The sequence below is a fragment of the Eubalaena glacialis genome, chromosome 10, assembly GCF_028564815.1.
Source record: "Eubalaena glacialis isolate mEubGla1 chromosome 10, mEubGla1.1.hap2.+ XY, whole genome shotgun sequence".
Taxonomy (NCBI): domain Eukaryota; kingdom Metazoa; phylum Chordata; class Mammalia; order Artiodactyla; family Balaenidae; genus Eubalaena; species Eubalaena glacialis.
In genome coordinates this window covers 118960940-118985150 of record NC_083725.1, presented here as the reverse complement: position 1 = coordinate 118985150, position 24211 = coordinate 118960940, and the positions used below count along the sequence as shown (strand labels likewise).

Below are 24211 nucleotides of genomic sequence, written 5' to 3'. Positions count from 1 at the left end.
GACGCATGCTCGTGTAGGAGAGAGTTTGGGTACCAAATTGGATGCAAACTCCCGGAGCATCTGCGATGTGCTAGGCTATGTGCACAGGTGAGGAGCGGCCCTGCAGGTGGAGATGAGGTGTCTCAGGGGATGTGTAGGCAGGATTAGGGACCCGGGTTTGTCTCCATACGAGTAAGAACTGAACATGCCAAGTGTAAGTGGTCTCCAAAGAGTTCCACCGAACATCGTCCTTGGTTTCTTAATTGGTGGCCGTGCCAGGCAAGAGCTCCTGCAAAAGCCTCCCTTAACATTTGTTGAGGGTTTGCACGGGGTCTTCCATGGCCGTGGTTTCAAGGGGGCTCGGGTGCCTTGTATCGGGAGGGCACTCCCTTGTGGGCCCGGCCTTGGATCCTTAGAAACCAGAACTCAGAGCAGCCCAAGTCTTGGGGGCTATGGGTGCTTCAGGATCCCACATTGGCGCCAACCGTTTTACAGATTGAAAAATGGAAATGGATTTATCACTTGGTCTACCCTGCTTTCCAATTCAAAAAGTAGATTGCTTTCAGTTCAAAGAGAAACAGTCCTTAATTGGTAGCCTCATCATATAATTATCATTAAAATTATCAAATTGCACTCGCGGACAGACTGACGCTCGCTCTAAACAAGGCGTGGAAAACCACCTCGTGGTGCTCCAGATGGAGAAGCTCTTTAAAGACCGAGACTGTCCCTTCTCTGTCGCTCATGGGAACTTTCCATTTTGAGTTCTTTGGAGTTGGTAACCTCATTTGATTGGTCAACTCACTTGTGAATCGTGCACAGGAAATAAAATGAGACGGGGCGGGGGGAAAGCCATGGCTTTATTTATAGAAACCTCATTTTTGCTATCCATCAAAAAAATAAACACAACCCACCTCACACTAAAAATATGCTTCTGAAGATCAACAATGAGGCCATGTTTGGCTGACTCCCTAAGAAGTGGAGATTTCAAACGGTAGGAATTTCTCACAGACGTTCCTAGAATAATCCAGGACAGTGTGCCAACAAGCCTTTTTTTTTTTTCATTGACATTTTAAGCAACATGTCACCTCCTCCTTGACTCTGAAACTGGCAAAGAGAAGCCTCATGCTCTGAGAGACTGGTACAAGCTGTGTGACCTCTGCCGGTTTACTTAACCTCTCTGAGCCACGTTTCCAGTGTAGAATGATATCTACCTTTCAGGGATGCTGTGAGGAGTAAACCAGCTAATAAACCCATAATAAAGTTCTGAACACAAAAGAGATGCTCAATAACCAGCAGCGAAAATCATAATATACTCATGGTGAGAATTTTTTGCCACCAATTCTGATTCCACAAGTCAAGGGCTGTTCACAGACCTGCTGGTGAACGTTGGCCTTCCTTGGGACCATATGTTAAACCTCTCCCAGCAGCACTGAAAGATTATTTTTTAGGTTTAAAAGAAACCAGGGAAGTCACAAAAAGGATAGGTCTGTTGCTCCATGATATATTTTAAAGACAGAACGATGGAGAAGCCCTAAGTCCCAGAGGAAGCCACATAACGTCTCAACAGGTTTTATTCCTATCGCATCCAGTGGAGAGGTGGCCTGGAGCACTGCAAAGGGCATGGAACCTGACCCCACCACTTCCTAACTGTGTGACTGTCACTGTCTTCTCCTCTGTAAATGAGGAGGTAGTAGCACCTGCTCGGTAAGGCACACACACAGCATCTGGTGTATAATCATGCACCACACATCTTAGCCATTATAATTATTAATAGTGATAGCATTTTATAATCTGCTCCTTTTTCTCTCTTGTCACTTAATTGTGTTCTATGTTTGTTTTACTCATCACTGTAAACCCCACACCCAGCACAAAACAGACACTCAACAAATTTCTGGCTGACGAGGCAAGAACATACCTTGTCCTGAAGGAGATGAAGCTGAGTAGATGGGAGGGTGATGATAATACCATGTGATGAGGAGCCCACGGGAGGACCTGCGGGGCTGTGGGGTGGGGGTGGGGGGCACGGGCGGAACCCTTGATGAGCTCCTGGGGAGGGGGAAGGTGTCAGGAGGGAGGAGGAGATTTTCCTCGTGGGATGTCCACAGGTTGTACCTCACCCCTCACTGATGAGCACTTAGGCTGCTTCCAAACACTTTTCACTGTTCTGCACAAAACAATCGTTGCCCAACTCCTACTCAATCAGTTCCTTAGGATATGTTTCTAGAATTGGAGCATAAACATCTGTCTTATTCGCTCCATCCATCCATCCATCCATCCATCCATCCATCTATACATCATCCATCTGTACAAACTTCCTTCCTTCCTTCCATCCATCAGTCCGTCTATCAAACCATCTATCCATCCATCCTCCATCCATTCATGTACCCATCCATCCATCTATCCTTCCTTCCTTCGTCCCTCAGTAGAACGTTACATTTTTGTTCATATTGGTATTTTATTCCTCTTAAATTTATTCCTAGGGTATTTCTATTTCACACCCCCCACCTTGCTCTTCTGTATTGGATTCTTTCTTCACTGTAATTTCCAGCAGTTACACCTGATTTGGCCACACGTTGACTCTGGAGAGCTGTTAGCCTCTGACTCCCCGGCCGAGCTGTCCTGTTAGTTCTAACCATGTTTGAGCTGATACTTTTGGGTTTTTCAGGTAGGCCATCATAATCATCTTCAGTCAGTGACCATTTTATATCCCTCTTTCAATACCTATAATTATTATTGAATTTCCTTGCCTAATAGCACATTCTAGAACTTTCAGGACATTGATAACTAACAGAGCTGATCACAGCATCCTTGACTTGTTCCCAACTTTAATGAGACCACTTTTAACATGTCACTATTCAATGTGATGTTGGCTCCTGGCTTGAAATAGATATTTCTAACCCTGTTATGAAGGTGTCCTTTTGGTTCTTTTGAGAGTTTTTGGCAGGCAGAGATGTTGAGTTCTATCCAAAGTCTTCTTCAGCATCAAGTCAAGAAGATCACAAGTGTAGCGGATTGCAGGTGGCCACGATTCTCCTACCCTGGCCTGTAGCTGCACCCTTTGCCACGCCGCTTTGCAATGCTTCCCATCAAGAGGCAGAGGGTGTTTCTGTAGCTTGAGCCTGGCCTGGCCTTCTGACTTGGTTTGGCCAATAGAATGAGACAAAGTGATGGACCTCACTGGGCCTCCGTATGCCTCCACTCTCTATCCTGGACCTGGCTACTGCCTGTGAACAGGCCTGGGCCAGCCTTCTGGAGGATGAGGGACTGATTTTTACTGCAGTGTCCTGGCAATCACAGAATGAGCCTGCATGTGTGATTGGGCCCAATTTTTTTATATCCTGCCTAGTTGCCAAAAACTTAGCAAATGTGACCAGGCACTCGTGATCAGAATTGGCTACCTGAAAGACATGGAAGCAACCTAAATATTCATCGACAGAGGACTGGATAAAGAAGATGTGATACATATATACAATGGAATATTACTCAGCCATAAAAAAGAATGAAATAATACCATCTGCAGCAACATGGATGGACCTAGAGATTGTCATACTGAGTGAAGTAAGTCAGACAGAGAAAGACAACTATAATACGATATCGCTTATATGCGGAATCTAAAAAGAAATGATACAAAACAGAAACGGACTCACAGACTTAAGAGAATGAAATTATGGTTACTGGAGGTGGGGGAAGGGTGGAGGGAAGGGGTAGTTAGGGAGTTTGGGATTGACATGTACACACTACTATATTCAAAAAGGATAACCAACAAGGACCCACTGTAGAGCACAGGGAACTCTGCTCCATGTTACGTGGCAGCCTGGAAGGGAGGGGAGTCTGGGGGAGAATGGATACATGTATATGTATGGCTGAGTCACTTTGCTGTGCACCTGAAACTATCACAACATTGTTAATCGGCTATACTCCAATATAAAATAAAAAGTTAAAATAAAAAAGAATTGGCTACCTGAGACTTTATAAAATTGAAGGCTCATTTTTGAACGTCTTATGGCTTCAAAAAATGATGCTACCATCAACTCATGGGAGAGGATGGGTGTGGTCTCTGGGGTTGCCCAGGAGCCTGGGTTCTAGGTGTGCGATGCTTAGAGGAGAATGAGCATGATATCCAGAGTGAGGACATGACGGCCGACGCCCAGGAGGTCTTAGGCCCCAGAGGCACAGCCAGCTGAGCCCACTTTCTAAGTGGGTGGGCCTAGGGAGCGTTGGTGCCATCCCACAGTGGGTCACAGAGTCTAAGCTGAATGAAGCTCCCAGAATATTGCTGTCCCTAGGGCTTTGCTGTGGTGGCTTTAAAATATGCGATCGAATTCTTTGAGATTCCTCTACTCAGAAGGGAGCCTAATCTCCCTCCACTTGAGCGCGGACTGAGCTTAGTGACTCACTTCTAACCAACAGAATAAGGTAGAAATGACAGCATGTAACTATTGAAACTAGGTCACCAGAGGCATTTCAGCCTCTTCCTCACCCTCTCTTGGACCACCTGCTCTGGGGAAGCCAGCTGCCATGTTGTGAGGATGCTCAAGCAGCCTGTGGAGAGGTTCCTGTGGTGAGGAGTTGAGGCTCCTGCCAACAGCCCTGTGAGCGTGCTATCTTGGAGGTCAATCCTCCTGCCCCAGACAAACTTCAGATGCCTGTAAACCTGGATGACATCTTGACCACAACCTCATGAGAGATCCCCAAGCCAGAATCACCCAGCTAAGCTGTTCCTGAATTTCTGACACACAGAAAGAATCTGAGATAATAAATATGCATTAAGACACAAGGTTTTGAGGTCGTTTCTTACACAGCGCAAGATAAATAATATACTTCTTATGGTGGCTCTGAGTGGTGACTTCATCATGGTCAGCTTGCTCTCTTTCATGAACTCAAGGGCCTGGCAGTTTTCTCATCTCTAACCTCCCACTAGTATAGACTTCTTAGTTTACTGGAAACTCTACTTAAAATGTATGCCAACTTACTGCTTGATAAGGAGCGAGCCTGGGTTTCTCCGACCGGTGTTGTACAAGAGAAGCAGGTCTCTGACCAAAGCCCTTCTACAGACCACTGTAGGAGAAGCCCCCAGAAGCTGCCCGACATTTGTTCTAACTTCCCTGGCATTGGTCTCTCACCCTTGTGGGGGGATTGGCAGCAGGCTAAGCTCAACTCAGGGTACCCCTTGAAGACAGAAGCCAGGTCATAATTCCACAGTGGAATTACATGGTCATTGAGAATGCTTTCCTGCAGAGCTGCCTTAGGTGGCTTGAAGCAGGGGTGAGTTCTGGTACTGTCCTCTCCTGATGTCTTAAAAACAACTCATAGGAGCTTCACACACACACACACACGCACACATACACACAGAGACATGCACACATGATAACGTTTTTGGTAACAAAACTTGCATGTGGTCAGCACCAAGAAGCCCCCTTCCTGACCCCCAAAGGGAAACCACTATCCTGATTCCTGTCTTCACAGATGCATTTTGCTGTTGTGTGTCCTATAAACGGGGTTGGATGGAGTTCTGTTCATTCTATAAGTGGGATCCTACAGTGTGCACTCTCTAGTGTCTGGCCTCCTTTGTTCATCGCGACCTTGGTGATTCCTCCCCATCTTGGGAGCAGCTGCGGGTGGTTCACCCCAGGGCTGTAGAGGGCTCCATGGTGGAAGGGACCACGGGTGTGTATCTGTCACAGGGCTGGTGGGCACTTGGGGGGGGTCCTGATTTGGGGCCATCGTGAACAGTACTGCGGGGAACCCTCATCTGTATCTCTGGACAACCAAGGGCGGCGTGCGTCTCAGTTGAGTCCCGCGGGGAGAGGTCTGCTGGGCACCAAGTCTGCTTGGTTCAGCAGCAGTGACTCCCAACTATTGAGTTTCCAGTATCAACTCCCACTCCTGTCAGCAGCCTGTGAGAGCACCTTGGCCCCGCGCTCTGGCCCGAGGTTGGCATCATCTGCGTTTTGCATTTTAGCCCCTCTGGTGGGTATATGATGGCATTGAACTGTGGTTTCACTTTGCATTTCCTGATGACTAATGAACTTGAGGGCCTTTTCATGTGCTTACTAGGCCCTTTCTTTTAAGATGGTTGTTAATCACCTGATGTGATTTTCGGGTTCCTGGGAAGCATGCCTATCTCTTGAGAACACACTGATAAGCTTTCTCCCAGGAGCAGTGACACATTTCATTTTCTTCCTCCAAGACTAGCCCAAACACACAAACGAGACTTCGGGCTACTTGTGCCGATCCATTTTCTCCCCAAGGGATCACTTTGCGTCGCTCTGACCCCATTTTAATATCTGCATCCAGCAGGTAATCTGGCTGAGTTACAGTTACAAAGGTTTTGTCATGGAGAGCCCGCCGGGAGTTCTCTGTAAGTGCCTTCCTGAGATTTCACTTTGGCAGAGGTGAGCATCTGGTTACACCTGACCCCGAGCCTTTTCAGAACACAACAATTGTGGCTGGGCTGTATGGAGGACACTTGGGACTCCCCTGCCCTCTGTCCTTGAGGAAACCCTTCGCACTATTATCAGACACCCCCCAGGTGTCTCCAAGTGGACGTGGGAGAGCCCTCGCTCAGACTCTCACTATCTCCACTTTCACAAAAGGGTGGGGACTCGGGCCCACTTGATCCTCAGCAAGACACACAGGTCCCTGGACAATTAGCATCAGAAAAGAGCTGTAGAACAGGGAATTCATTCATTCGGCAAATGTTTACTGAGCACCTACTATGTGCCTGGCACTGTGGGCATGCTGAGGATTCAGGACACACGAGAGATGCTATCCTGGGCCACCTGGTCTTTACATCAGTGGAGAAGGACGGGCAGATAGTAAATAAGTCCAATAAATCAAACCCAATTATGATTCTCAGACCCTACTTGGGGGGATGGAAAATGGGGAGCACTTTGGCCAACGGTTTGGCAGTTTCTTAAATAGTTAAACACACTTTTCCTCATATGACCCCTGTATTCCAGCTGGAGGCATTTATTGGAGAAATGAAAACATGTTCATAAAAAGCATTGCTCCTTGCAGCTCCATTCATAAAGGCTTCAAACTGGAAACAACCAATCCTTCCAGGAGGATGGATACGCAGGCTGTGGTCCATCCACGCGATGGGATGTACCCAGCATCAAACCCGCTACTGCTCCGCATGACTGAGCACCAGAAGCTGGACATGGGGGAGTCCTCACCCTACGCTTTCTTTTATAGGAAGTTTAGAACAGGCAGAATTAGTCCTTGGTGGTGGGGGTGGGGGGCTGATGGGGGACAGGTGTGAGGCCACTTTCTGGGGGCGATAGGACTCTTTCATATCTTAACGGGATATAGGTTACACAAGCATAGGAAGTGTGTTAAAACTGATGGCACCGTGCACTTGAGATCTGGGCGTTTTACTCTATGTGGATTACACCTCAGTTTAAAACATCTCATTAAGACATGTGCTCAGAGCTATAAAGGAGAGGGGCTGGTGTTAGGAGTGGTGGTAACGGGCACCCCCAGTGGGATGGAGAAGGCTAAAAAGGTCTCCGTCACATGACATCGAAGGTCAGAGATGAGAAGGAGACAGAGAAAGAGGGCTCCAGGGGAGGAGGCTGCTTGTGCAAAGGCCTGGGGCTGCCGTCTGGGGTGGCTGGGGGACAGCCTTTCCTGAGCCACCGGTAGACTTTCATTCTGTGGCTCTGTGGCTGGTAAGACTAGCGGGTCCAGAGCCTCAGGTGAACTCTACCTGGTCTCGGTCCTCGCTCTTCTCTGGCTCCACCTTCGGCTTCCTTCATTTTTTTTCTTTCATCTTGATGTTAATTTATGCTGTTTTCTTATATTTTATCCACAGGTATAAACTGGCTATAATCTTTTATTTGAGGGATGGGAGGACAAAGGAGAATTAAGGGTGGAATGTGAACCAGCCCAGGTAAGGCTTTGGGGGCCATCCACGTTCTCCTCGTGGGCATGGCAAGCTCACAAAGATTCGAATACAATGGCTATTCCTCTCCTCCCCGCCCAAAAGAACAGTGATAAGAGCAGACATTTAAACATTGCAGGTGGTTCCACCCACCACCCGCCTCCCAGGGAGCCTGAGTCGAGGGAGGTGAACCTCCTGTGCCTTGTTCAGGTCTCATGCCCTCGTGTCTTTCAGCATGTGGGCATCATCCACCCCCCAGGACCCCAGCCCTCGAGGAGCTGCATGCATTCTCTAGACTCACTGTCCTTTAGAGGTTGAACTTTATCTGGCACCAGCCAAAGACACAGGTGTCTCTTCTAAGGCAGCAGGAAACACAGTTGGCGCTGGGCCTGTCTTAAAGATTGGCCTCCAATGTGGCCTCCTCAAGGGACTTTCAAAGTTAATCATCCTTTGACTCTAACCTCCTCCTTAGATTTGGGAAGAGGGGAGAGAGCACCGGACTTGGAGTAAGCAAACAGGAGCTCTGGTCCCATCTCTGTCACCAAACTGCTGTGTGACTTTAGGAATATCACTCAACCTCTCTGAGCCCCAGTTTCCTTCTGTCACCAGGAAAATGAGGGGGTTGGACCTGGATTTCTCATTCTGGGGTCTCTGGAAGGGATCCAGGACATTCATTAGCCTCTTTAAGGGCAGAAAGACACCTGTTCTAATGACTATTTATTAAAATCAGTGATATAATTATTTAAAGATTTCCCCCTTGAGATGGAAGTTGGAAGCCTCTGTGTGTAAGTGAGGTGGTCAGCTGAGGTCAAGACTCGATTTATGGCTCAGCTGGACACTTTTAGCAACTCTTGGAGCTTTGGCCAAGCGAGAGTTTTAAATTGTTTGTATTCTTAGTCACATATCGTTTAATACATAACCCCAACCATCGGTGGTGGAAGGACCGCTGATGTTAAAATACTAATTAAGAAAGAGCCCACATATGATAAAAATTTAGTAAATTCAGCTTAAGATGGTTTCATAAGTTGATGGCTATAATCTAAAATCGATAGCTCATTAAGAAATCTCCAGAACTTCAACAACCAATGTGAAAAAAAAGAAACGAGTAACTTCACACAGGAGAAGCCTGACACCTCACCTCAGCCAGGTGAGCAGGCAGCATCCCAGGGACCAGCCGTGTTGATGGCGTATGCCCTCATGCGATGGGATGAGAAGGCATTTCTCCTCTGTGGTCCTCACCCCAGACCCACAATCCCGGTCTCATCATGACAAAAAGTTCCAGCTGAGGCACATCCACAAAACACCTGCATTAGTCGTCCCCCAAACTGCCGGGGTCATCAAAAACAAAGAGTCACAGCCAAGAGAAGCCTAGGGAGAAATGACAACTAAATGGATGGGATCCTGGGACAGAAAAGGACATCAGGTAAAAGGACCAAGGAGTCTGCATAAAGTGTGGACTTCAGTTCATAATAACATATCAATATTGGTTGGTGCGTTGTGAGGATGTACCGTAATAATGCAAGATGTTAACAACGGGGGAAACAGGTGTGGGTTATATGGGAACTCTGTACTATCTCTGCAATAATTCTGTGCATCTAAAACGGCTGCAAAAGAAAAATCTATTTAAACAGAGATGGAGTAACAGTGGTGACAATTACCCAACTGTAACTGGCTGGGTGGGAGCCTTGCTCACGTCTGCCATGTGTTTCTGGTGGGGAAGATGTGGTGAAGAGTCTGAACCCAACCCTGAGTCGTCATGCAGAAACAAGTCACGAACATACAAAATCAACTGGCTGATTCTTTTTTTAAATCTTTATTGGAGTATAATTGCTTTACAATGGTGTGTTAGTTTCTGCTGTATAACAAAGTGAATCAGCTATACATAAACATATATCCCCATATCTCCTCCCTCTTGCGTCTCCCTCCCACCCTCCCTATCCCACCCCTCTACGTGGACTCAAAGCACTGAGCTGATCTCCCTGTGCTATGTGGCTGCTTCCCACTAGCTATCTATTCCACATTTGGTAGTGTATATATGTCCATGCCACTCTCTCACTTCGTCCCAGCTTACCCTTCTCCCTCCCTGTGTCAACTGGCTGATTTTTAAAATGCATCACGCAAGATAATGATGATAGTTCAGACAAGGTAACACCAGACCAGTCATACTGATGATAATTTTATTTATTTTATTTTTATAAATTTATTTATTTTATTTGTTTATTTTTGGCTGTGTTGGGTCTTCGTTGCTGCAGGGGGGCTTTGTCTAGTTGCAGCGAGTGGGGGCTACTCTTTGTTGTGGTTGGTGTACAGGCTTCTCACTGCAGTGGCTTCTCTTGTTGCAGAGCATGGGCTCTGGGCTCACGGGCTTCCGTAGTTGTGGCATGTGGGCTCAGTAATTGTGGCGCAGGGGCTTAGTTGCTCCGCAGCATGTGGGATCTTCCCGGGCCAGGGCTCGAACCCGTGTCCCCTGCATTGGCAGGCGGATTCTTAACCACTGCGCCACCAGGGAATTCCTGATGACAATTTAAAATTCATATATATATGGGACTTCCCTGGTGGTCTGATGGTTAAGAATCTGCCTTCCAGTGCAGGGGCTGTGGGTTCGATCTTTGGTCAGGGAACTAAGATCCCACAGGCCGCAGGGCAAGTAAGCCTGTGAGCTGCAACTACTGAGCCCGCGCATTCCAGAGCCCGCATGTGCCTCAGCTAGAGAGCCCACGCGCTCTGGAGCCTGAGTGCCACAACCTGAGAAGCCTGTGTGCCACAACGAAGAGCCCGCACGCTGCGAGGAAGACCCAGTGCAGCCAAAAAAAAAAATTTCATATATATATATTTATCTACCTCTATATAGAGAGATTATATATATTATACAAAACACATTATGTAGAGCTATCTCTGTATTATCTACCTGCCTATATGCATCTATCTATCTATCTATCATCTATCTATCAATCAAGGGGAAAACTTTCCATGCTATACCAATATCCAAAGTGAACTATTTTTCACTTAAAGTCACTCCTTTTTCATATAGCACACAAATGAAATACAATGGCATGCTTAACTCCCAGGAGTTCGCCTGGGACCACGAAGACTGTGCATGGGTGTCCTGAGCCCCAGTGGGTGACGCTGATCTGGCCCAGGCAGCCCCCAGGTCTTCTCCAGCTCTGGTCTTGGGGGTTTAAGGGCAAACGGGTGGTGTAAGATCAAATTGGCAAAAACACACTAAGTCCTGTCCTGGAACTTTGTGGAGTGCAGGGAGAGTGACACTGATAGAATACTGCTAGCAGCAGATATAGGGGCAGCTGTGTAAGTGCTCAGGGGAGAGGAGCCTGGTGCCGAGATGCCACTGGGGTCAGGGAGGGCCTCCTGAAGGAGGCGATGGAGCTTGGAAGAAGAAAGGGCCAAGAGCCCAGGGAGCAGGAAAGAGAGGATGAAGGACCATAGGAAGGTCAGTGAGGCTGAGGGCAAGCGCTGGGGGTGAGAAGGAATCGGAGAGGCAGGTGAGCCCCACCTGTGGGCCAGGGCTGGGTGAGGGCTGGCGGGGGTCCACTACAGCGGGGAGGAGGGGGGCAAGGCGGACACAGGCCAGTGCGGAGGCAACAGTGGAACTGAAGAGGAGGCAGCACAGGCACGGGGAGCCGTAGGCAGCTCTGAGAGAGGCATAGGGACTGGCATCAGGTAGAGGGCGGAACGTGGGCCTGAGCGGAGGGCTGCCAGCACCACGCGCAGCTGTGTGGCTCGCTTAAGCCCTGCAGGTGGGAGGGATCTGAGCCCCCTGGGACTGAGGACAGGGCTGCGAGTAGGAAGGAACGCTCCATGGGCTCCCGCTCCAGCCCGGAGCCCAGGGTCCTCAAGAGCAGAGTCTGCAAGAGGAACACGAGCTCAGTCTGGAGCTGCTCCGCACCCGCCTTACCCCTGTACCCCCAAACCCCGGCCGTTCTCCGTCCAGGAAACACAATGCAATAAAAATTATGCCCAATTATGCCTTCTTTCTAACAGCTCACATCAATAGCTCCATTTCCACCCCCAACGGCGTGTTCAGACTTCTGCAGTGAAGGTGCCGTGTAAATGCATTAAAAAATCATTCTACACCCGAGGCCGTACGTGGGCAGAAATCATTCCAGTTGGGTGTGAAGGGAAAGGAGGAAATCTTGGGTGTCACCGGGAATGTTTGCACACCACCCCCAGAGGCAAATGGGGGTGCAGCTGGAGGGAGGAGCTTTTGGCTGACTGGAGGGGGTGGGGCCTGGTGGGTTTGGCTGTGTGTGTGGGAACCCAGAGCCCAGCTGGACTGCATCGCAGTGCAAGGCCCAGAGGGGAGCAAGGTGACCCCCGGGCTGCAACAAGAAAGCAGGCTGGATTACCAGGCAAGACATCTACGCGCACGCAGGCCCCCTGAGGGCTGAATGCAAGAAACGAGGCGTTTGTCTACCCAAAGGCCACATGACCATGGTCAAATGGATTTCTGAGGGTCGGCAGGCTTTTAATACTTCATTACACAGCATGAAAACGCCGCCACAGGTGCCTGGTACTGGAAGCGGGGGGCCGTGACTGCTGCTGGGGGTGCCCACGCCAGGCAAGGGCAGACTCTGGGGAGGAAGATCTTATCCGCCACACCCGGCTCCCTGCTGGGCTTCAGCAGCAGCAGAACCTCCCCCACCCGCCCCCCCAGAGGACTGCCTTCTCTTTGGAGAGCTGGTGAGGTGGCAGATGCGTTGGGGCGGACCCCAAGTCTGGAGCTGGGGACCCAGTTCCGGTCCTTGTCCAGCTGCCCCAACTCTGGTCTGAATCTAGGGTCCCCCCATCTACCCTGACTGATTCACAGGGTACCCTTGGCTGTGTGAGCGTGGACATGTTGCTTGGTGTCTCTGTGCCTTGGTTTCCTCATCTGTCAAAAGGGGCTCATAATATTACTAACAATATTACCAACTTAACAAGTGAATATTAAAGGAGGTGACTATGTAAAGGGCTCACAACAGTGTCTAAAACGGAATGAGTTGACAAAAACTGTCAGCTATCATCCATCCCTCCATCCCTCCACCAAGCCCCACCGTGCCAGGCCCTGTGCTGGGGCTAGGGAATGAATCCATCCAGGGAGGCAGACATTATGGACGCAGTTACTTGAGACCTGACCTGTTGTGTGTCTGAAGGAAGTGACAGCTGAGGTGAAGCAGGCAGGCCTGTAGGATGGATGTGCCCTCGGCACACAGAGCTTACTTAGCCAGAATCAGGACCTTTCCACAATGTACACCACAGCGTAAATCAAGATAGGCTGTAAACTCCATGAGAGCAAGGACGGTGGCTACCCTGTATCTCCAGCTCCTGACCCTGTAACTGGCCCAAAGACAGAGACTCATCTACCTCTAAGTTGAATTGAATTATGCATCAAACTGCAGGGGTACAAGACAAGTTTCTCAATCAGCCACATGACAGCACAGAAGAGCAGCTCACTGTATGTACAAGGGCATCAGAGGACATGATCAAGAGAGTGAAAAGACAACCTACAGGATGAGTGGAAATATTTGCATATCTTATAATTGGTAAGGGTTTAATATCCAGAATATATAAAGAGCTCCTACAATTCAATAACAAAAAGACAAACAACCCATTAAAAATGGGCAAAGAAATTGAGTATATTACAAAGACTATATACAAATAGCCAATAAACACATGAAAAGATACTCAACATCATTAGTCATTAGGAAATGCAAATCAAAACCACAATGAGATGCCGTTTCACACCTACTACGATGGCTATCACGATAAAAAAAAAGCAAAAATAACGAGTGTTAGTGAGGATTGAAGAAACAGGAACCCTCTTACACTGCTGGAGGGAATGTAAAATGGTGCCACGGCTGTGGAAAACAGTTTGGTGGTTCTTCAAAAAGTTGAAGATACGATCCAGCTATTCCGCTTCTAGGTATATACCCAAAATAATTGAAAACAGGACAGACAGTTGCATGCAAATTTTCATTGCAGCTTTAATCACAACAGCCAAAAAGGGGAAATAACTCAAGTGTCCATTGAATGAATGGATAAGGAAAATGTGGTCTCACATTCAATGGAATGTTATTCAGCCATAAAAAGGAATGAAGTTCTGATACCTTGAACCTTGAAAACATGTAAAGTGAAATATGCCAGACGCAAAAGGACAAATATCGTGTGATTTCGCTCCTGTGAAGTATCTAGAATAGTCAGATTCATAGAAACAGAAAGCAGAACAGAGGTTACCCCGGGCTGGCATTGGGGGAGGGAAATGGAGAGTTATTGCCTAATCAGTACACAGTTTCTGTTTGCGGATGATAAAAAAGAGTTTTAGAAGTAGATAGTGGGGGCTTCCTGGTGGCGCAGTGGTTAAGAACCCGCCTGCCAATGCGGAGGACACGGGTTCGAGCCCTGGTCCGGCAAGATCCCACATGCTGCGGAACAACTAAGCCCGTGCACCACAACTACTGAGCCTGCGCTCTAGAGATCCGTGAGCCACAACTACTGAAGCCTGCACGTCTAGAGCCTGTGCTCCACAGCAAGAGAAGCCCCTGCAATGAGAAGTCCACGCACCACAATGAAGAGTAGCCCCCGCTCGCTGCAGCTAGAGGAAGCCCGTGCGCAGCAACGAAGACCCAACGCAGCCAAAAATAAAAATAAATAAATAAATAAATAAATAAATAAATACAATTAAAAAAAAGAAATAGTGGTGATGGTTGCACAACATTCGGGATGGACTTTAATGCCACGGATTTGTATGCTTAAAAATGATTAAAACGTTATGTCTATTTAACCTCAACCAAAAAAACAAAAAACAAAAAGGTGAACTCCTCACCTACCCCGACCCATACCTGTTTCTCCTGCTCAATCCAAAAATCTTGGAGCAGTCCTTGATTTTTCTTTTACTCTCAGACCCTCCATCCGACGTGTGGGCAATCCCTGTCAGCTCTATTTTCAAAATATACCCAGAGGCTGACCTCCACGGGTCCCGGCACAAGGTCACCAGCAACTCAAGCCTGGATTATTGCAAGAGTCTCCGGACCGGCTTCTGTCCTTCCCCCCTCAGCCTGTTCTCCAAAGCGGCCAGAGGGATCCTGCCCAAACCTTGGTCAGCTCCAGACCCTTCCAGCAGCTCCCATCTCACCCAGCCCAGTGGCCAGGGGCACACCACAATCTGGACTGCCCCTCCCACTCCCTCCAGACTCCGTGAGCCCACTGGCATGTTTCGGGCACTTCAGGTGTGAGGCTTTGCACTGGCTGTTCCCTCTCCCCCGAGTGCTCTTCCTCCCTCCACTTCCTTCGGGTGTGCGTTCCCACGCTGCCCATCAATGAAGGCTTCCCTGGCACACCCTATTTAAAATCGCCCCCTATTCTGTTCAGCTTTTCTTCATGAGACACATCACCAGCCAACATATGACATGTTGAATTCTCCTACGTGGTCAAAAAAGTTTCATGAGGGCCGGACCTGCATCTGCTTTGTTCCCTGCTGTGTCCCAAGCCCTGAGGACACAGTGCCAGGCAACCTGTAGCTGTCTGTTGAAGAGGCTAGTGAAAGTTTCGGGAGGGACAGCTCTCCCATCCTCTCTGAGTGGGTACCATAGCGTGGTGACAATGTACAGCCAGACTGCCTGGGATTCAGATCCTGCATCTGTCACTTATCAGCTGTTTGACCTTGAGTAATCTCTCCATGCCTTAGTTTTCTCATCCATAAATGGGGAGATAGCAGTGTCCATCTCATAGAGTAGGTGAGGCTCACATGTGACGACGCCCAGCACACAGTGAACTGCTCAACCGACAGCCATCTTTACCCACCAGCCCTCCCTCCCTCTCTCCACGCCCAGGGTGCCATCAGTGTAGAGAGGCACCTGGGCTAGTTTCCAAGAGGAGGGGACTTCCCGGCAGGGTTTTGAGGGATGAGCAAGAGTGAGCTGGGCAGACATGTCCTGGGGGAGGGGTGCCCACCCCCACCTCATCCTAATTCCACCGGCCCTTGCGGGAGGTGCCGACCATGGGCTTATGAATAAATAGCTTATTAATAAATAACAAGGGAGCTTCTAAAGAAGGCAGAGAGGGAGGTGGCATCTGTAACAATCGATTGCTCCAGGGAAGCAAGAATGAGCCGGTCCTGGGATAAGTCTCAGAACGTCCGGTAGGACTTCACATCTGGGTCTGTGAACTGAAGCTTGTAGTGATGAAGATGGGGGGGGAGGGGGGATTAAGAGGGGATGACAGCAATGTGGGCGGTACTCATGCACAGAGCGGAGCCACTCCAGCAGAAAGGCTATACACTCAAGTCATCTTCACAAACCCTCTGGGTTGACAGCTAAGGCACAGAGTGGCTGAGTACGTTGGGCAAGGTCACAGAGCTGCAGGCAGCAAAGCTGGGATTTAGAATTGGGTTCTCCACAGCTGCACCCCCCTGAGAGGACGTCCCCCCTCAGGGCCTCAGTGCCTGGCATGGAGACAAAGCAGAGGACTAAGGGCCCTTTCTATCCTTCATCTCCCCGGCTTTATTACTTCCTATTTACCTGCGAGAGCCAATGCAGCCTCTGGGTCTTAATTACACCGAATGAGCTAGAGAGTAGTGTGATGCTGTCAGAGTTTGCCCACATTTCTTGCATGCCAGCTGTGGTGGAACAGTATGCCCAGTGGCAAACCCAGGAATGGAGGCTGGGGCACTGGTCCTAGGGTCTTAGACCTGTCACTGCTAAAGCCCAGAGCAAGAGAAGGGGGGCGAGACCCCTGCCCACCACACAGAGTGGAGACGCAGGTGAAGGGAGCAGGAGGTCTGCTCTAGGAGTGGGGTCTGTCCATCATTACGGCTCAGATCTGACGGATCAGACCCTCCGTTAGGGAAAGCCTCCCGATCCTCACATCGGAGATATGGCTCGCCCCCACTCCCCCATTTAAAGGCTCTCAAAACCAAAGAGCAAGCCCCCAGCTAGCATACTCTTGTGTGCAGGAATCAGCTTCAGCTCCATCACTGGGTGATTCTGCTTGGGTTGGGGTCAGGGAGAGCCAGAAGCCTCATGGGAGCTGGACCCAGACGTCATGGGCTCCACTCTTGGTAGCCCCATGTACTAACTGTGTGGTCTCAGTTTCTTTGTCTGTACAATGGGAAGATTCCGCTCCCAGCTTAGAGGGTTGCACTGAGGATGAAACGAGTGAAGTGCTTAATTCTGTGCCCAGCGGGAGGCAAGAGCTTGGTTAGATGCTCACAGATGCTGAGTTTGGGGCTCCTGTGCCCAGCTGGTTCCAGAACTCATCATGTCCACACGGGAGCTGGAAGAAGCCACTCGTGCAAGCAGGCCAGTGTGCCCAGAACTGTCCTGGCTGACTTCTCAAGCCTGCCCCTTCCTTCCTGTTCCTGGGTCTGGCCTCCCCCGCCTCTGGCTGGCAGTGCCCCCTCTCTCTTCCTCCTGGGAAGAATTTGATGAGTATACAGTGTCATTTCTAGAAAGAAGCCAAATTGGGGCTGTTTAAGAAGCAGACATCAGGATAAGTTGCTCCATGGGAATCCAGCCCACCCCCACCAAAAGAGATCGGGGGGATGGGGGGGAGGAGGGAGGAACAAGGAACAAGGCGGAGTGCTTCTGCTATAGTTAGCGGCTCCTGGTTCCAGGTGGCTCTGATTGCAGGGCACAGCATCCTAACCAGGGCGCTCCCGGCTGGAACTCAGCTGTATAATTAAATAAGGCCGAGCGCCCGCTCTAGCCCCTTCACTGTCCCGCTCTGAGGTTTATTTAATAACCTCTGAACTGGGAGGGGAAAAATCATTCAGGAAACATTGCTTGGGTCATTTATCTTAGAATTATTGGTATAAAAATAGCCAGGGTCGTGATTTATGTGCAGGCAGGGGCCGAGGAAGTCAGGGACTCCCCCTCCCAACTCCTGTCCAAGCCTCATTTGTCTCTCCCCTCCAAGTTCCACCGCAGTTTCCATTATGACTTCAAGTCATAGTAGTTACTTTACATCGCAAATAAATCTCCAGAATAGCACGGAAATATTATGTGTATTAATAGCGCCTGTAAAAACATCCGAAAACCTTCCATCCGCCGAGGGCCTCGGACGCGGCACGGCTGGGAGATGGTCTCCCAGGAATTGAAAACCGCACGGCAGGCCTGGCATTTGCCCGCCAGGGGGCCACTGCCTCCCCCAGCCCCGCCCAGCCCGCGGTCCATCTGTCCGCCGTCAGTTTGTCTGTGAGTGCCCCCAGTGACCTGCGGCCGACAAAGTCCGCCCCCCCCAAAAGCTCGCGGGCGACGGTCCCCGCCACCGGAGACGCGGGTCCTTGTCGCCTGCTCCTTGCGCGCCCCTTGGTCCCGGGGAAGCCGCTGTCCCCGAACGTCCCCGACGCCGCTGCCGCCCCGCCCGGGGCCCTCGCCTCCCTGCGCCGCCCCTGGATACTCACCAGCTGCGGGGGCTTCCTTGGGGGGCAGCCCCTCGAGGCCGATGTCGCCCTCCAGCATGGCGTGGCTCGCTGCCCGGCTCCGGTGCGCCCCGGACGCACGGGGTCCAGGAAAGGGGGTGACGAAGTCACCCCCAGAGGTCTGCAGCGACTCTGAGGGCCGGGGTCCGAGCCCAACTCGGGAGGGGACGGTCCCCCTCCGCCTCCCCAGACGCAGCACGCGAAGCCGCCAGTGCAGGAGCCAAACTTGGCCGCCCACGCGCACCGCCGCGCCGCTCCTCCCCCTCGGCTTTTTGGGCTGGGGGTCCTGGCCGGCTCCCCGCCACCGCCCCCCACCGGGGCTACCTGCGGACGCCGCCCTCGCCCCGCCCCGTGCGCAGCGCGACTCCCCCGCGGCCACCCGGACACCGAGCGATGGCGCGGGACGCTGGAGACCAGCCGCAGCGATCGGCCCGCGGGTCCCGCCCGCCCCCGGCCTCCCGCTCTGCGGGGCGAGTCTCCACCAGCTGCCGGACCGTCTTATCGGTCGGGATGAACAGTGGGGCCCTGAGCGGCTGTGCTTGGCGGGTCCCCAGCCAGGGCCCCAGGGAAGGGGTACTGGCTGGGGGGAGGGGGCAGCGATCCAGCCCCGAGAGGCTGGCACAGCATAGGGCGTCAGTGGAGAGTGCACTGGCCCTCTCCCCGAGGCGGGACCCCAATTCATCACTCTGAATTTGTCAGAAGAGGGAGGAAGTGAAGCCCAGGGATGGGAAGGAGATCTGGAGGTTACAGGGCAAGTGCCTGGCCTGAACTTGAACACCAACCTATGCAGAACTTGGGAATCTGGATAAAGTGAGAACTGCCCCCAAATCGGAGAAAACTGTGTTATTTGAGAATTCTAATTAAGCGAGGCTAAGAGAACTCAGCCAGGGCTGCCGGCAGGGACTTCCCACCCACATCCTGCAGCCTGGCTCAGGGCTGGGAGCCGGGAGGTACCACTCCGGAGCCCTGTTCCTGTTTAGAAGGCAAGGTCTGGACAATTCAGCATCCTCCTGGGCAGCAGAGATGTGGGCATCAGGAGAGCGCGGAGAGCCTTAGGCAAGGCGCCTCCTGTCTCTCCAAACCTCACACCCATGACATCTCCAGATAAATAACTATAAATTCTGAGGCAGAACTGCCTTAAACAAAACGTTAATTTAAGCTGCTCCCTGATCACTGCACGGGCAGTGGCAGGACGGGGCAGGCTGCCTGACCTTTTGAAAGGCCATCTCCCACTTTCCACACCCTGAGGAGGGGCCAGGCTGGTGCCAGGAGCCCACCCGGGCCGGGGACCCCTGGATCACCTGCCAAGTAAACACCCCACAAGCCCCCGGCTTTGCCTGGCTCCGTGTGGAGACAGATCCAGCCACCCTGGGGAGACAGGCCACATCCACGTGAAAGGAATCTATGCCTCCTTGAGGATGGATGACCAGTCCTCCCTGACCCCTGCCAAGCCTGCTGGCATTGGTACCCACGCGTACTGTTCTGGGCGGAAATGCTTGTAGTAGCAGCAAAACCACAAAGAAATGTCTCCAGCTGGGAAGTTCTTCCCTGCCCCCCACGCAAAGTGCTGTGTACAGAGAGGAGATTCAAGCCTCCTTCTTCCCAAAGGGTCAGGGAGAGAGGTGACCTGCGATTGTCCTTTGTATTTATCTCGTTTCAGTCTGGACTAAAAAATTGGAAGACGAGGCACCTGGTGGGGTGCTGTGGATGGATGAAGTCTCATCCCGTGAAGAGGCTGCCAAGAAGCCCCAAGTTGTGTGCTGCGTACCCCACATGTATACCTAGGATGGCCGAGGGGTCTGGATGGAGAAAAAGCACCGTAGGGGCCCTTGCTGGGGCCATGTGCATTTCACAGAGCCTAGTGATCTGACCCGAACCATTGGTGTGCGGGAGTCCAGATACAAACTCATTTTTCTTGGAAGAGTCTGATGGCCAACGTGATACATAGCAATAGCTCAGTTGTGTAAATACACAGAGAAAATTTTAGAATTCTAACCCCTGGAATGATGAACTATAAACCAAAAATGCTCAGGAGGAAAAAAATGTAAATAGGTCTTGGGGCTATTTTTAGCCATCATTGTTTACCTTTTGGGGGCAGAGATGGGCTATTGTCTAGTTAGCCAGCTTCAAAAGGCAGATCATTTATGTATTATTATTAGCAGAAATATTTTAAACCGCCATTAATAGATGTTGATTCATTCCGATTGAAGCCGTTTTTCTTCTTTTCATTTCTTGGCTCCAATTAAGCTGCATTCTGATGAAACCCTTCAGCTGTGTCCAACATATGCAAAAGAGCCGGTCAGAGATCCAGACCCTTTTAAAAAGATATTTCATCCTATCAAGTTTTAAAAGATATTTTAGTAAATACCCGAACTGGCGCATTTTTACAAAGATTGGTTTCGGCTGCTATTTTGGTAAATGCTGCCAGGCTGGGGCGAGACCAAGCTCCCATGTGGCATGAACGGGGAGCGAGTGCCCTAGAAGAACGGATGCCTGGGGCCCCAATTCGTTTTCCAGGGAGCCCCCTGTGCAGTCAGGAAGATGTTTCTGTCAAAAGCAAAGTGGGGCAAGTGGACTGTCCTGGGGAAGGGCACGCCTGCCGCCGGAGCCATCATTACTGGATACAGGAATCATGCCGCACAATGCTTATAATTATGGAAAATGGTTTCCCTTTTCGGCAAAGCGGGAAGGGAGGGAGGGAGAAAAGGCAGTTCGCAGCAAAGCTGGGGCCAGCACTCAGGCCCTAGGGTTGGTTTAAAATAGGCTTTGCAGGGTGAGGCCAGGGCCCTGCTGGGCCAGGCTCAGCCCTCCCCACGCCTTATCAGACAGGACTCAAGGCCACCAAGTAACAGCACTTGGGTCTCCACTGCCCTCAAATGCCACTCAGGAGTGGGTCAGAGGCCAGAGCTGACTTGACAAGCGGTGTCACAGGGCCTAAGGCCACCCGCCTCTGCAGACCCCTCTGTGTATCACCTGCAGTCACTCAGGCCCCTCAGAGAGACCAGGAGATGCCCAAATTGTCACATACACCCTGCCCCCACTGTCACTCATTCTCAGAACACGTCCGGGGTCACGGGTCACTTGAATACTCACTTCTGGTAGTCTCGGGAAGTGTGTTTTGATTTCGATCTGGTTCTCTGAGCATCCCTCGCCATGGGTAGGGCCCCTTCTCAGGCTTGGCAGGGGGTGAATCCCCCGCCCCCCCAGAGCCGGTGTACAGCCGGAGGAGATAAGCAAGGTGGCGGAGGAGTTAAGCCCGGGGCCTCTCGGGGGAAGTGGAAAGGGGCTGGCACCCAGTCGTGGACAAGTTGCTTCTCGGCACCTCGGTTTGTGCATCTGTAAAAAGGGCCTCAGCAGTAGCTACCTCTGGAGGTTTGGGGAAGCTGGAAAGAGAATCCAACTTCCAGCCCAGAACCTGGCACATTGTAAGCCCTGGATTAGAGGGTCTTGTTATTTGTATCATCCTCAGATGAGGCAGGCGGGGACATGTGGTGGACCCTGAAAGGCAGGGGAGGACGCTGCCGACTGGGCAGCTCAGAGCCGGCAGTGGCCCCTGACCTGGGGACCATGGCGGGGGTGTGCGGGGCAGTTGGAACAGGCCAGCTTGGCAGGTGATGGGTCGGATGAGGGATTAATCTGAAGGCAGGGCCGGGCAGACAGTGGGGTCCCAGGCAGCTGCACTGAGCAGGACCAAGAAGGTGTTTTTTGCAAAAAAAAAAAAAAAAACAGTAGTATCAGGGTGAATTTCACATAATATAAAATTAACCATTTTAAAGTAACAATTCAGTGGCATTTGGTACATTCCTGGTGTTGTACAACCATCGTCACTGCGTACTTCGAGAATGTTTCCATCACTCTGGGTAACACCTAGGACACTGTAGCTGTCACTCTCCATCCCCCACCGCCAGCCCCTGGTAACCACCAATCGGCTTTCTGTCTCTTGTGGATTTATCTCTTATAGTTCATATAAATGGAATCATACAAAATGTGGTCTTTTGTGTCCCGTTCCTTTCACAGTGGTTTTCTTTTTTCATAATTTTCTTTTTTCATAATTCATAATGTGTTTGAGGCTCATCCACAGTATAGCACGTTTCAGAGCTTCATTTCTTTTTGTGATTGAATGATATTCCGTGGTCTGGCTGTGCCACGTTTCTTTATCCATTCATCCACTGATGGACCTTTGGGCTGTTTCCAAGGTGTCTTTGGAAAGGACCTGAGGGGTCTCACTAAGGTGCCTGCAGGGGCTGGGGAGGGTCCCACTATGGCCCAGGGCCCCGGACAAGGCTGGGCAGAGAGCCCAGTGGCTATGAGAAGAGGGGGGTGGAGAGGGAGGAGGAGGGGGAGGAGGGGGAGGAGAAAAGGGGAGGAGGGGGAGGGAGGAGGAGGGGGAGGGGGAGGGGAGGGAGGGGGAGGGGGAGGGGGAGGGAGGAGGGGGGAGGGGGAGGGGGAGGGGGCAGGGGGACTAGAGAGCAGATGGTGAGCTGGGGAGAGACCAGTCACGCCTTCTCTGCAGCTGGAGACTGGAGGCAGCTGCTTGCTGCTGATACCAGGGGCTCCTGACAGGGGCACACAGTTGCTAGAGTGAGCCTGGGCCCCGGCACTGATGCAGGGGACCTACAGCTGAAGCGGGTCTATCTCTGAGAGCGTAACCTGCAGAGGGGCCTGCGGAAGAGGCAGCCGCTGGGTGCTTCCCCGCGGGAGTCTGTTTATTTAACAAACACTTACATATAGCACTTACTGTGTGCCAGGCCCTGTTCCAAGCACTTCATAAATATCAGCTCTATGCCATCCATTCTATTATCATTCCCACTTTACAGATGAGGAAACCGAGACTCAGAGAGGTGCAGTCACTTGTCCGAGGTCACACAGCGGTAAGTATAGAGCTGGGACTCGAGCCCAGGCAGCCTGACTCCAGAGTCTGTACCGGAACTGATGTGCTCTAAGGTAGAGATCCAGTGTTTCCCAAACATCAGTCATCCAGAGTCCCACATCCTGGTTTGAGCCTGAGCAGTGATCCCCTGGGCTATGATTTGCTTAATATTTTCCTTTAATCCAGCTCACTTTTTCAAACTTTTGGGGACTGTTTTTATTGTTTAATTGTGGTAAAACATACATAACATAAAATTTACCATTTTAGCCATTTTTAGGTGTACAGTTCTTTGGCATTCAGTGCGTTCATAATGTTGTGTAACCGTCATCCATCCACAGAATCCTTTTCATCTTCCCCAACTAAACTCTGTCCCCATTAAATACTCGCTCCCCATCCCCCTCCCGCAGTCCCTGGCGCCCACCGTCCTACTTTCTGTCTCTATGGATCTGACTCCTCTGGGGACCTCATATGAGTGGGATCATATAGTATCTGTCCCTTTGTGTCTGGCTTATTTCACTTAGTATGATGTCCTCAAGGTTCATCCATGTTGTAATATGTATCAGAATGTCCTTCCTTTATAAGGCTTATCAAACTTTCTTTTAAAAGTACCCAATATCACTATTGGAAATGGAGAATCAGAATCACTGGCCATAAACAGAAGGTGATAGTTTAATAAAGGACAATAAAAATACAACAATGTTCAACAATGTCTACCTGGATGCTCCGCCCCGGGGACCCTGAACCTGAGATGGTGCCATCGCCCGGGAGACCACCTGGTAAAGAGTGCATGGACCTCCTGGCAGCAGGCTGAGACTTTCTCCTTGACATGCTGCAAATATCTGCAAGGGAAGTGAAAACCGCACTGCGTTCTCACTATGTCTGTGACCCCCCATCGCCCTAGATTGGTTCCCTTTGCACCCGAGCAGGTCTGCAGAGCACTTGTGGCCCTGGGGGCTGCATTAGGGGAAATACCAAAAATAATAATGATCGCTTCGGTGCATTGCACACGTTTTGTAATCCGACACTGTGACCCTCCCACCACTGGCCATCTTCCCCCTTAGAC

At 50.7% G+C, this 24211-nt stretch overlaps 1 protein-coding gene across 1 annotated transcript in view; it reads right to left on the bottom strand.

Annotated features, from left to right (window-relative positions):
* Positions 1–18325, bottom strand: part of ANO1 (anoctamin 1) — a 163760-nt gene extending 145435 nt beyond the window's left edge. Inside the window, exon 1 of the mRNA XM_061202221.1 lies at positions 18261–18325. Coding sequence (XP_061058204.1) covers positions 18261–18318 — 58 coding nt within the window. The 5' untranslated portion in view covers positions 18319–18325. The remainder of the gene's footprint in view (positions 1–18260) is intronic.
* Between the last annotated feature and the right edge of the window lie 5886 nt (positions 18326–24211).